This window comes from Lontra canadensis, unplaced genomic scaffold (genome assembly GCF_010015895.1).
Source record: "Lontra canadensis isolate GAN:19392208 unplaced genomic scaffold, GSC_riverotter_1.0 scaffold19, whole genome shotgun sequence".
NCBI classification, from domain to species: Eukaryota; Metazoa; Chordata; class Mammalia; order Carnivora; family Mustelidae; genus Lontra; species Lontra canadensis.
The window spans coordinates 12,665,708-12,679,202 of NW_022631013.1; the positions used below are offsets into that span (position 1 = coordinate 12,665,708).

The 13,495-nt window shown below is 55.8% G+C and overlaps 1 protein-coding gene across 5 annotated transcripts in view; it reads right to left on the reverse strand.

The window, feature by feature from the left end:
* The window catches only part of PAX5 (paired box 5), a 188,381-nt gene extending 178,775 nt beyond the window's left edge, over window positions 1-9,606 (reverse strand). For 4 of the 5 annotated variants that reach the window (XM_032860605.1, XM_032860603.1, XM_032860604.1 and 1 more), the window contains exon 1: window positions 9,465-9,606. In XM_032860605.1, the coding sequence (XP_032716496.1) occupies window positions 9,465-9,510 (46 nt within the window). In that variant the 5' untranslated portion in view covers window positions 9,511-9,606. Of the gene's footprint in view, window positions 1-1,630; window positions 2,285-9,464 lie in introns of those variants that run through there. The other variant, XM_032860602.1, reaches the window with a different exon arrangement.
* Window positions 9,607-13,495: the final 3,889 nt, after the last annotated feature.

Below are 13,495 nucleotides of genomic sequence, written 5' to 3' on the forward strand. Positions count from 1 at the left end.
GGGGTCAGCCCTCCCCATTTGTCCCCCATTCGCTCTTTGGCTGAGCTAAAGGCTTACACCCCTCACAGAATATTGACCCCAACTCGTTTGTTTTCTCGCTTGCTCTGAGAGAACAGATCCTCCCCGAGCACGGCTCAAGTCTGCCCAGGCGACAGCTGCTGGGGGGAGAGGGGGGCGCTGGGGTCACCAAAGACTGGAAACCGTTTTGGCACAGGCCCCAAATGGTGAGGAATCGTTTGGGGTAGGACCGGTGAAAGCGGCTTCTCTGCGCAAATCTCCCTACTGCTTTGGTGGATTACCCTGCATTTGGAAAATTGACACAAAGAGAAACTGACCTGCCCGCAACCAGCCCGGGAGGCTTAGATCAGCATTTCCCTGCTTACCAGGACACTCCACCCTCCGGGGCAGAAACCGACATTTTCGCCAGGGAAGCTTGCCTTCTCTCCAGCCGGGTCTATGCTGCCTTTGTTAAACAGGGGACTCAGCGCTGGGTGAGCAGGATCCTGGACTGTTTTCGAGGAACCTGGCTTGGGGGTAAACTCCCAGTCCGGGAGCAACTCCCTGACCTGCCGCCCGTGGGGACCAGATCTGGGCACCCCACTGGATGCCGCCAAAGCCTGGCGCCTTGCTCTGGCCCAGCTCTGCAGCCCGCAGAAGGGAAACAGGATTCGTTCCACTTGGAATTTCCTTGAAATCTCCGAATCTAATCCGGCGTTAACTCACCGTGAGAGGAGCGCTCATCTCACAGGAGACTGTGCTAAAGGGTGAACTGACAGATCCCCTCGGGTCAGGCAGCCTGGATCACCTCCCGGGTGCCCAGGATGACCCTTCCCGTCTCCTACACAAGCCCGTGGCTTTCAGAAAGGGGGAGGAGGGGATGCCTGTTATGACTAACTGACTTCTTGATTTTTTTTTTTAAAGGGGAGAAGCCATCATGTGGCAAGTGTCCTGAAGAGAAGGACTTGATCGTGTCTTTAAGGGTCTCTCCATATGAACTGGCAGCTTTTAAGCTCAGCAGAGGGACTGCTACTTTGTTGATTTTTCAAATCCCACTACCCAATTCCAGGACACCTTTAGAGCTCTGAACTTTGTGTCCTTGCTTACCTCTCAGCCTCTTCCTTCACACATATAAGCACACAGGCACTGCTTGGGGCCCCAATTTCCCTCCAAGCATCAGTCCTCATCAGCTCCAGGGCTGAAAAGGCGCTACCGGGGATGGGGTGTGGGACACTGTCTTAGACTTAAGACTGACCCCTCCCTACAACTTTCTGCCCTCCAACTAGCCAGTCCCGGAGCCCTCTTCAGGTCCGAGCTACGATTCTCACATGTAACATGCTGAAATGTTGCTGCCGGAGCCAGCCTCACCCCTCCCCCCGCCCCCAAAGAGGCTGCAGCTCGAAGTCTACACTACCCGTTGCTGGAGGCGGGATTCCCGGTGCCAGGTGCTCTGGCCCCGGGAACCAGGCGCGTAGTTCCACACGCCCTTCCTGAGAGCACTGCACTTTGCCAACTTGACTGTGTTGCTACAGAAGTCCTGAGTCCTTCCGGCCCTGGCATCTGCCCCGCGGTCCGGCACACCCAACCCCGTCCCGGCCGGAGAGTGAGAGAAGCGAGCTTGCCGCCTACTTACTATGCATGGATGCAAACGGGTCGTGCTTACAGTGTATTTCCATCGGGGCGCTCCAGACTGCAGGCCGGCCGACGCCGCCGCCTCCCGGCGCCAAGGGGCTGCCCAGCGCGGCTAGGGAGCCACGCCGCCAGGCCGGGTAGTGTGCGATCTGGGCTTAGAAAACGCTGCTGGATCTCCGGGGCCTCTCTCAGAGCTGCTCCGCTGGAGATCGCCGAGAGCTGCGCCTAGAGGCGGGAAACGGCGCTAGTGCAGTCCGGCTGGGAGTGGGGCGCCCAACTCCTGGTGGCTTCCCTCCTGGGCCGTCTCAGGCAGCGGCTGCGGAGCCGGGCCAGAGTAGATGCGGCCAAGGAACTGGCAGCTTTGGGGGCATATCGTAGGGGCCCGTCTCTGGGACGGCAAGGAGCCCCCGGCCTCCTGTAGGAGCGGCTTTGAGGAGGCCTGCGGGACACACGGCCCTTGGTTTCACTCAAGGGGCAGCGAGGCCCGCCGGCTGCCAGGCTGGTTCCACGGCCTCGCTGCCTCTGGAGTCTCTCTCGACCCCTCGGTCTCCACCGGATTCTTTCTCTGCTTCTCCGAGTCTCTGGGGCTTGGAGTTGCAGCCCCAGCCTCGCTCCACTCGGCTCTCCGACGTCTCAGACGAAGTTGCAAAGAACTTCCTCTCTGGCGGCCCCGGAGGGTTCGGAGACGTTTCCGTCACTGACGTTGGGGCCGTGACTCCTGAGTCCCCAGGAGCTTATAGCTTTCACACCCCTGGACCCTCTGCCTTTAAAGTTCCCCCGGTTCCCGATGCACCCGCATCGCTGGGACCAGGATTGGGGACAACAGCGACAGTGTCCTCCACGCCTGAGTATCTGCCTCACGCCCACCAACTCTTCGAGCCCCCCTGCCCTCTCTCAGGGGTCTGGCTCCAACGTTTTTCGGTTGCCTCTTCCGGGACGGCCGCCGCGCCTGCCCCGGCGTGTAGCGAGGGACGGAGATAGCGAAAGGTCCCCTCCACCAAGGCCGCCGGGACTGCCGGTGTTGAGATGGAGCCGCTGTCGGCTTTGACTGTCCGCGCTGCTGCTGCTGCTGCCGCCGCCGCCGCCGCCGCCGGCGCTAGCCCTCCGCCTGCTCGGCGCGCACAGTGCGCCACCGCGCCGCCCCGGAGCCGCTTTCAGGACCCGCTGCGTGTGGACAGCGCCGCCCGGGGCTCAGCCTCCCTCCGGGCGGGGGCGGGGCGGGGGCTAACCTGCCAATCACGCTTCATCAAGCCAATCAGAGCTGTGGCAGCCGGCCCTGGCCCGAGACACCGCCCCATTGGTTGAGCAACCGGCGGGCTCCGCCTGATTAGCGGATACCTGGGCAATAGGAGAGAATGGGGGGCGGGGCCCAGGCGGCGGCGCCACGTTCATTGACAAACGCGCGGGGCGAAGGCCTAGTGGAGCGCGGGTGGGGGGAGGGGTAAGGGGATCCACACTGGGCCTGGAGAGTCCCGCCGCAGACGCCGCGGGAGCCAGAGCTTCCTGCCGCAGCGTTGGGCCCCTGGGACACGCTAAGGGACTAGGGACAGCCAAAGTGGGGATGAGGAGATGAAGGGTACGGGGCGGGGGTGGAGGCGGGACTGTCTCCTGAAAACATACACGGATGTTGGAGGAAGAATAAGAGCGCAGTAGAGATCCAGTTTTCAATCTAAGCACCACCAGATTCGCGATAGACTCGTGGTGTGCGCACATCTACCCCTTCTGAGCTCAGTTTTCTCATCTGTAAAATGGGTAGAGTTGGCTTACCTAGTCTTCAATGGCGGCTCCTTCCAGAGGAAACATTTCACAATTTTATCAACCACCTACTAAGCTGCTGCTGTCGCCTTCTTGTGCACCCCTCTCCCTCAATCTTACCCTCCCCCCGCCGCCCAGGGAACCACAATTCTGAGCTAAAAGAAAGGCAGAAACTTTGAGGGGAAAGAAATCTCACACTCCTTTAAAGTTAGTAATCAGGGTGCTCCTGGGTGAGGAAATTAATTGAGGCTTTGGACCAGGCTGTCCAAGCACTAAGCCTTGAGTCTCTCTTTCCAGCCTCAGACCAGGAGCTGACAGTCGCCTTGGGGCTAGTGGTGTGCAACTGAAGGCTTCTGTTTCCAAGGGGTAATTCTGCATCTGGTGCAAAGCTTCTTGGGAATTAAATGAAGCCAGTCATGTTAGTCCAGTGCCAATGAGGGTCCCTTAAGCTGGCAGGTAGGCAGGTGAGTTCTATATGCAAGGGCTGCGCCAAGCCAGGCATGCTACCAGGCTGCTGTAGAGAAAACTCCATCTTTCCTCTTCCAGGAAGTTCTTGTTGTTTTGAAGACAAAAATGGGTGGAAGCCTAGCAGACTTTCCTGGTCCAGAAGGGCAGAGTTTTGACCAGGGAGTCTCAGTTTCTCAGGGGTGTGAGGCCCTGGGACCATAATCAAAGGAATGGACTTTGAAAAGGAAGTCCATGACAGCCATTCTATACCCAGGAGGTACTGGCAAAGACACTGAGGACTACTGCTCCGTGGTTCATGGCAGTTGTCCCAAGACCCACCATTTCTAATTCACAATTAATGATTCTCTAATATAAGTCCACAAAAGGGTGGGGGGGCAGCTCTAAGATGGTCCCTCCAGACTTGAGCTTATAAAGAAGACAGGGCACTGGTTGACCCTGAGAGGGCTCTGGGTTCATTCTCTGCCTCAGTCTCCCTTCTCTCTACCTCTGTCCTATTTCTTACATTCCTACATTGGGGTAGGCCCTCAGTCTCCCCTTCTGTTACTGTCCCAGACCCAGCTGCCCCTGACCGGTAGATAAGTTTCCGGTGCTGACACCGTCCCCACCCCTTCCAGGGCACAGCTGTGTTAAACGGCTCCAGGAGGGCCTCTGGGGGCCCAGAAGGCTGCAGTGTGCACTGGGGTGGAGTGGCTGCGTTCTCTCTCCTTTGTCTGGAACCTGACAGGTCCCAATCCTTAGGCCCCCATCCTCCCTCCCCCATACCCTCAACCGCACCTCCGCCTCAAGCAGGAAGAACATAAAAGCAGAGAGGAACCCGGATGAGTTAGGGTTCCCACTTTCTCTCCACCCCACGGGCGCAAGGTGGATAAAAAGTAACTAGAATTTGATGTGGCAGCTCAGCATTCCTGGAGAGACTGAGGGGGGGGGGACTCCCTGAGGGACGCAGCCAGTGACACCTCCACCTCCAGCCCCACTCATTGACTTCAGGCCTAGAAACTCAAATTCTAAAGTCTTAGAGCAGAAAAGAGCCCTGAGGCAATGCTTTCCCCATTTTACAGATGCATATCCTGAAGCCAAGGAGGGCCTTGTCCAAGGTCACATAGAAAATCTAAAGTAGAGGAAAGGCTGTGGGCTGGAAAACTCTCTCAGAAGAGCCTCTACAGAGCCACACTTGGGATGGCTGGGAGTCTGGGGTAGAGCGAGGGGGTGTGGGCTGCCAAATAAAGAATCCAGTTAGGTAGGATATACTGGCACAAACCAGTTTTCCTCCTGATACCTGTGGGTCTGGGACCGAATCAGAGTACTGCCGGGGTGGGATGGAACCACAGATATTAACCGAGCAAGAGTAGCTTAGATTCCCATTTCAAACAGAGGGTGTGCGGCTTAAGGCGGCGTTGGGCTGCCTGCCCGTTGGGGCGACAGGTGCCCAGGACAGAGGGAGTTTTCCTTCAGTTAGGAGTTCCTCACTGCCTCCAGCCTCCAAGCAAGCCGTCTTCCGGGAACTTCTATTGCCTAGAGGCACCCCCAGAACTGCTATCCTGGCCATCTACCCCAGTCTTACAGGCCACCAAACAGTGGCCCCCAGAAGTAATATGACTAGTGTGAGATCACACAGCGACTCCCTGATGGAGCGGGGCTTCCGCACCACAGTCCTGCCTCCGAGAGCTCATGGCTCACGAGCCCACAAGTCTAAGTGAGACTCTCGAGGAGACAAGCGAACAGAGACAGACTAGACTGGCAGGGAGCTGGTCTTAACGCCCTGGCGCTGAACCCAGTCAGGCCTCGCTGTGTGTAACAGTCACTGGGTTACCTTCCCCCAACCGCACAACTTTGGACAGGGCCCTATGCTAAGCGCTGGAGGCAGACACTGGGAAAGGAAACCATCCGGGAAGAAACTCAATTTATAGAAGACCAATTGCCTTTGAAAGCTCTGCTATTGAAAGAAAGCCCATTGAGAATTAATTGAGAAGCCAAAATACCTCCAGAGGAACCTCCACCTTGATCTGCAGTGAGCAACCTGCTCTCACTCAGAGGGCACTCCCTCCTTGCCTCCCCTTTCTCTCCACCAAGTCCGCCCCTCCAGATGTGTCTGGGGTTTGGGGCTGCTCCAGGGCTCTAGGGACCTGAAATCGACTCCTCCAGCCCCTATCCCTGCTCTTGCTTGGTGGAGGGTTGGGTGTAGGGCAAGCAAGGCCTCCAGGGCTCAGATTAGGTGTTCAGTTTGGGAGAATCAGAGACGCTGCAGCCAAAACAGTCCTAACTTGGTAGGTCCTCTCTTTGGAACCCTCATTTTATTTTATTTTATTTTATTTTATTTTATTTTATTTTATTTTATTTTTTTCCAAGGGTTGGTTTTGTTTTGTAATCTCTACACCCAACGTGGGGCTCCAGCTCACAACCCCAAGATCAAGAGTCCCATGCTCTACCAACTGAGTCAGCCAGGTGCCCCCTCTCTGACTCTCATTTTAAAAGGACCAAAGAGAGAGAGAGAGAGAGAGCAACTGACCCAGGTTACATAGATAGTTGGGCAGAGTCAATTCCTGTGTAATTCCTGCACCTGGATCAGGATCTTTCTGTAGGCATTGTTTAAGTAGGTGGAAACATAGAAGAATTTAACCAAATTTTTCGAGAACCATGTAACCTGCCTTTGTGGGGTTTGTTATCACTAGCAGTGCACCCTGCAGGCCAGGGGCTCTGGCACTCTCTTTCTTTCTTCCAAAGACTTTCTACTACCAGCCCCTTCTTCTAGGGCTCTGCTTCCCTATATGTCTAATGGGGAGAACCCTGAGATGAGTCCTCCCAAAGTTCTCAAAGATGAAGATCCATGGTTAGGGAGGATTGTTATTCCAACACACTCATTTCAGAGCTGCAAGACTGGATGCCAATGCCCAGACCCTGTTCAAAATCTCCTGGCCTGGGACGCCTGGGTGGCTCAGTGGATTAAAGCCTCTGCTTTCGGCTCAGGTCATGATCTTAGGGTCCTGGGATCCAGCCCCGCATCGGGCTCTCTGCTCAGCAAGGAGCCTGCTTTCCTTCCTCTCTCTCTGCCTGCCTCTCTGCCTACTTGTGATCTCTGTCAAATAAATAAAATCTTAAAAAAAAAAAATCTCCTGGCCTTCCTGGCCTTGGCTTTCTTGAGACAGCTGGGCCAATAGTCCTTTTTCTCCAAGGGAGCTCTTGGGAGATGGGGCTCTACCCCCTCTCCCAGCAAGAATGAGGGGGTCTAAGGGCAGAGAAGTCACCTTTGGTCCTACTCCCTCCGTACCCCTTGCTGTATGATGTCAGACAAGTCCCTGCCCCTCTCTCTGGGTATCAGTTTTTTGTTTTTTTTTTTTCTTTTTGGTACCACAGTGAAGAGGCTAAACAGGAGGATCCTTAAGTGGCTCTGTGTTTAAGGCTGACTTTAGCCAATCTTGGGCTTAGAGCCAAAATGGTATATATACTCCTTCCCCATTGTACAGATGGGGAAACTGAGGTCATAAGAGGGAGTGGAAAAACAGTTCTGAAGGAAGGAAAAGGAGGTCAAGTGGCTCAAAAAATGCCTCCAAGTTGGGAGATGGGAGAAACCCACATAAAACCCCTAAAACCAGACATGGATGCCCCCCGCCCAGCTAGTTTCTCAGCTCTCTCCTCTTCCCCACTGCTGGGGCCCAGGCAGGTGCAGACAGGCAGAAGTGCAATGTCACCTGGGAGCTCTGCCCTTTCCAGGGCAGGTGGCCCTTACCCAAGCCCAAAGGAGAAGAGGGGGCGTGGCTCTCCAGATTTTTAAACTCAGGCCAGACTAGGACCCCCCCCAGCCCCACCCAGGTCCGCCTTACTGAGGAATGAAATGCTTTATTGATTAAACGATTATTCAGGCGATTGAACTAATCAAAGAGCCCATCGACCGCCCTGAATTACATTCTTGGTAGACAGCTCTCCGAAGGGAAAGGCAGTCACACCAACCAGGCAGACACTCCCCTAGATCCTCATGTGCCTCTGACCCATTCCTAGCATACACAGAACACCTAGTCCTGGATCTGATGATGGCATCTCTGGAAGTCCCACCTACCAAGGGAGCCAAGGGGGGAGGGGAGATGGGGATGGAGCCGAGGGAGTTTCCAGATTCCCTTTCTTGCACGTTTACCCTGGGGAATCTTCTTTAATTCCCCACCTCTTAAATTTCTGTCCTCACTTGTTACAATTCTGGAAATGTATCTATACCCAGAGTTGTCCTGGATTTGGAGTATAAATCCACCCCTCTCTCTCTGCTTTTTGACCTGTATTTAAGGCTGGGGTGGAAGTAAGGCCTCAAAGATCCACAGGGATAAGGAAAGTGGAATAATTCTTGCCAGCAGGGCCAGGAGTGTGTTTGGGAGGGGGTTAGTGTACTTGGCCTAATGCGTGAAAGGGGCTCCTATACTCATCTTTAATCTCAGGACAGACTGAGGCCTCCTACTGCCTGCCACCTCCTCTTAGATATAAACACACTCTGCTAACCACTACCTGGGCCTATGGGTGGCACACCGGGCCCTGTGCCAGGAAGACCCATGTGCATACAGGGACCAGAGTTGGATGCCCAGGCCAGGCACACATGTCCACCCACTTGTGCTCTCCTCCACTGGAGCAGCGCCCACAACATAAAACCTGAGCACAAAATACACACACACACCATTGTCAAAGGCTTGTCGAGATGAAAGCAAAGGCAGATTGGAGGTCCCTAGAAATGTCACAACTAGCCTGTGGGTTGCCTGCCCTCCCCTGCCAAGATTGTGCCTGCCACAGGAGATGGTTTTATACAAATGGTAGGCTCAGCAGTGCCCACAGAGTGAAGCAGTGCACACCACACACCGAGGGGCTGCACGCCCTGAAATTACACCTCCACTCCTGTTTCTCCCAACAGAATGTGACCTGAGCCTGACTGTTCACAGGCTTAGCACAGCAGACCCCCCACAGCCCTAGATCCATCTGTGTGCCTCGAGGCAGGCACTTTTGTGTACGCTGACATGGACACAGTGAACAGCTGCTGACATCCAAAAATGGAGGGGTCGGTGGGACCCCCTCATTCTCACTTCCAAAAGCACTTGGGATATGACAGGTGGACACAGACCCTTAAAGGAGTACACTCAGACACTTATCCAAATTACATACTCATACATACATACATACTCACAGACACACATTTTGGATACTCAGAGTACAGTACCCAGAACCACCAACGCGTAAACATGAGCTAACACACTCATGAATATAAGGATACATATATACACAGGCACATAAATTCTTAGGCACACACATTGTGAAAATACATATATGGGGACATACAAACTCAGGGTCACTCATGCACATTCTGAGCCCCTATGTAAACACAGACCCAAACGAACTTCCAGATCCCCAGATAGTCACTCACAGTAACATTCAGATACAGAGAAAAACACAAACTCACAGACACTTGGGCTCATACAGAAGTGTGTGAACAAATTGGTGAAAAGACATACAAATGCGCGGCAGACACACGCAGTCAATCCCTGAGAAAATGTCGCTCATTCCCTCCCCCAGGGCCGACGTGCGTGGGGACCAGAGCTGGCTGGGTCCTGGAATTAGCACGCCTGGAGCCCGAATCGCGGTCCTACCTGTCCTGCCGGTCCGAGGAGTCGGGTAATTTTTCTCTAAATCCATTTTGATTTTTTCAGAACTTGAAGTTAACAGGGGAAAAAAGTTTCCACTTTTTTGTTTCTTTTTTCCTTTTCCTTTTCTTTCTTTCTTTTTTTCTTTTCTTTCTTTCTTTTTCTTTTTTTTGTTTTTTGGGTTCCTTACGGTTCGGAGTAATTCAAGCCTGCCGCTCCCCTGCCGAGCTGGGGTAGCTGATCACTGAGCTGAAACTAAACGTTTTAGGTGGAAAAAAAGCGTCCGAAGGCACCGTGAAATGATTAAGGAACTAAAGAGCTTCTCGCCATGTGAGATCATGTCCTGTTCTCGCCAACATCACAAGATGTCCCCAGACACACCGCGCCCCCAGCGTGCCGCCCCGCACTGCGGGCCGGAGCAGGGAAAGGGTGTCCGCGCAGCGCGGCCGGGCCTGTCCAGTTGGCCAGACGGGGCGGGCCGGGCCGGGCCGGGCCGGGCCGGAGCAGTGCGGGAGGCCGGGAGAGCAGCAGTGCCGCTGCCGCGCCGCCCTGGACTTTTATAGGGGGTTGGGGGGAGGGAAGGAAGGCTTTAAACGGAGCCGGGCGCTAGCCCCGCGCGCCCACGGGAAGGTGAGGACCGGAGGCAAGCGGGAAGCCCTGGCCTCGTGGCCGCACGTTCTGCAAATCCCTGCGTCTCGGTGTCGCGGCCCTGTGCAGGGTGTGCGAGGCGGGTGAACCCTCTAGGCGTAAGCCCCGCCGCGTAGGCGGGTGCAGGCCCGGTTTTTGTTTTTTTAAAAATTTAACCACCCTGCCCAGCAGGTGTTTTTGAAGGGGGTGCAAAGGCAAGTAGTGTCGCCAGGCATAGAGGGGGGTGTTCCAGTTTCCTCAGACTCACCCCTAGGGCGGCGCCCGCCCCCAGAGCTCTCAGCCACCCCACCCCCACCCCAATTTGCAGCTCTAATACCATTGCCGGGTTCCTGACTTTAGGGTAGTGCCAGAACCCTAAAGTCCCCATGTCCCCACTCAGCCTGCTGGTCCCAGAGCTCCCTCCCCACACCGTGTCCCATTCCGGCCCGGAGCATATGTAAAATGCTGGAGATAAAATCCGGGCCTCCTCTTTGGGCGCCAGGGCCGAGCAGAACCATCTCGGGAGGTCTTGGAGATTGGCGGGAGTCCTGGACACCTTATCCCGGCCCATAAATGGAATCCCTTTGCCCTCAAGCCCCGAGGCGTTGCTGCGTGCCCGAGCCCAAGGACTTGATTCCAGAAGGGAAATCAGCCCGAAAGAGACGGGGCAGCGGTGTGGCACGTCCAGCCCGCTCTCTTCGGCCCAGGCTTAAAACTTCACTCTCTTACCCCCCTCCCAAGTCCCGAGTCCAGCTGCAAGGCTTGGCCACTGGATGTCTGTGGGGCCCCGCTGTGGGGTGGTCGCAGGGGCAAGGTTCTCCAGGGCGGGGGAGCGCTCTGCGGGAGGACTCTTGGCCCTCCGGACAATGGCAGTTTCGGAAAGTGAATCGTTCTCAGCGAGAGTGTTGTTTGTTTTTTGGAGGGGGTGGTCACGAGGCTGGGCCACAACCTAGGGGGAAGAGCCCAAAGCTCGAGAAAAGGGGGGTGGGGGAAGCTGGCGGGAACCGGACATCTCTTATCCACTGAGCCGATTTCGCCACAATCGGAAACGTGGCTGTGGATTCCCCGGCGGCCCCCCCACCAAGTAATCCGCGCAGTCCCCCTGCGCCTCCTCCTTCTTGCAGCCTTCGAGTCCGGGTCCTGGCCCGGGCGATTCGATTTTTGGCCCTCTCCGAGAGCTCGATTCTTCCTTCCGCTATCCAGCCCCAGCCCCTGCTTCCCGCCCTCTTGCCTATCCCGTGCCGGGTGGCAGAGCCGAGGAGGAGCGGCCTGTCCGCGCCCAGAGATCAAAAGCCCTCCCGGAATTGACATTTCACCCCAGGCTGGGGGCGGGAGTTGTTGGGGTTGTTTTCTATTTAGAGGGTTTGTTTTGTTTTTGTTTGTTTCCCGTGAATTTTCTTTTCATTATCTATGAGTCTTTTGTTTCGGGTGTTTCGCGTGTATTTTTTTCGTGGATTTCATTTTAGAGGGTTTGGCTCTGTGAGTCTTGGTCTTTTCGGTGGCTTTTGTTTTCTGTCTTGTGGATTTTAATTTTATGTGTTTTGTACTTTGTCCTTGGAGATTGTCTTTTTGTGTGTCCTTTGGAAGGCTGTTGCATCTGCGCGGTGTTTTGATGCGTTGGATTTTGTATTAGTGGGTGTCGTCTGTGTGTTTTGCGTTAGGTGAATCTTGTGTTTGTATGTGTTTTGTTTTCTTCGGGTTTTATTTTGTTTTTACGCGCCGAGCGTTTGGATGGGGGTTTTGGTGTACGTTTTCGTGTGTTGGCTTTAGTTTTTGTGTTTGTGAGATGCTTTGGGGAGTTTTGCCTGTGTGTTTTGGCTTTGTGGGGCTTTTGGCTTAAGGAGGAGACACCGGGCACTACTCCGTTACTGTCTGCACCCAGGAAGGGCAGAGGATTAGGCCAAGCATCAAAAATGACGGGTTCACGGTGCTCTGAATTATCCGACCCCGTCGCAGCCGCGTCGTATTCTGCGCGCTCCAGACCAACGAGAAACAAATGTGCTTTCCCGAGGGGGCGCCCGCCCCCTAGTCATAACCCTGCGGGTCGTGCGGCCCCAGTGCCAGGCTCAGAATTCACAGAGACACCCCCACCACCACCACCGCGGGGTACCCAGACCCAGCCGCCGTTTCCTTGTGCACCCTGTCAACTGTGGGTCGATCTCCCCTTGCGTCTGGCCAGCTTGCTTCGGACCTCCCTGACTCCAGCCGCGTTGGACCGAGGGGCGGATCCCCGCCGCGGAGCAGGTGGAGAACCTCTTCGGACAACGCGGAATTGAAGCTTCGGCCCTAGAGCTACTTGGCGGGGGGGCTAGGGACGCGTGGAGTCTAGGCGCAGATGGGCGTCGGGACCCCCGAAAAGTCCCCCACCTCACTTGCCCGCAGCCCTGTAATCCTAGAAACCCAACTCCGCTCAGCTTTCGGTTTGGAGAGCCTGCCCTGGTTTACAAACACAGACACATAAATCCACACTCGAACATAAGCATATACAGCTAGAGAGCGAGAGAGAGCGAGCCGGCGCCTCGGTAGCTGGGGCCTACAAGGCGGTACCGGCACTGGCACCATCTCAAGGGGAAGCCAAACTGTAGTGACCGGAAATGTTGCAAGGACAGAATAAGGCATTCTTTCTGTCCACGAGGCCGGCATTTCTCGAACCTCGATACACCTGGATTTGTTTAATGCTACACCAGGGAGAAAGGGAGAGGCAGATTTAGAGAGGCAGAGAGACACGCTGGTTGCACCTGCAGGGAAATGCGGGGAAAATCTACAGAGACAGAAATATGTCGAGGGAGAGACGAGACTGTGGGGAAGGGCAGATTGGAGGTCCAGGAAAGGGGCTGGTGTGGAGGCTTCTCCGGCCCCCGCGCGCTCTGGTATTCTGTAAGAGGGAGAAAGCAGAAACCGAGAACAGAGAGTGACAGGAAAAGAAAAGAGTCTTAGAAGGGGTTGGCCTAGGCACGCTGTGAGCTTCCCTCCAGCTAAGACGCTGCAGTCTAGGGAGGGGGAGGCCGACGTCGGGAGGAGAGGAGCTTAGCTCGGGCTCTTCCGCTCGGCCAGGAAACGCCCGAGGACTCCAGGGCTTGTGGAGCCGGGACGGGGGCTCGGCTCCGACCCAGCGCCCCCCGAGATCCCCAGCCCGGAATCCAGCAAAGGTTGGACCAGAGGGGTCCGCCGCTGGGCCTCGCTCTGGGCGAGTCCTGTGAGAAGGCGCGGGGAACGACTCTGACCCTGGGGCTCTGGGCTGGGGCCTTCGCTGAGAGTGGGTGGGAGCCGACGTCCAGGCTGGAGGCGAGTAGGAGGCCCCGCCCTAAAGCTGGGGGCCCAGTTCTGGGAGCAGCTGAGGCCGCAGCTGGACTTGCAGGATTCGGGGTCCTTGCACCGCGCACGTGGCACCGCACCTTCCGCAGGCGGCG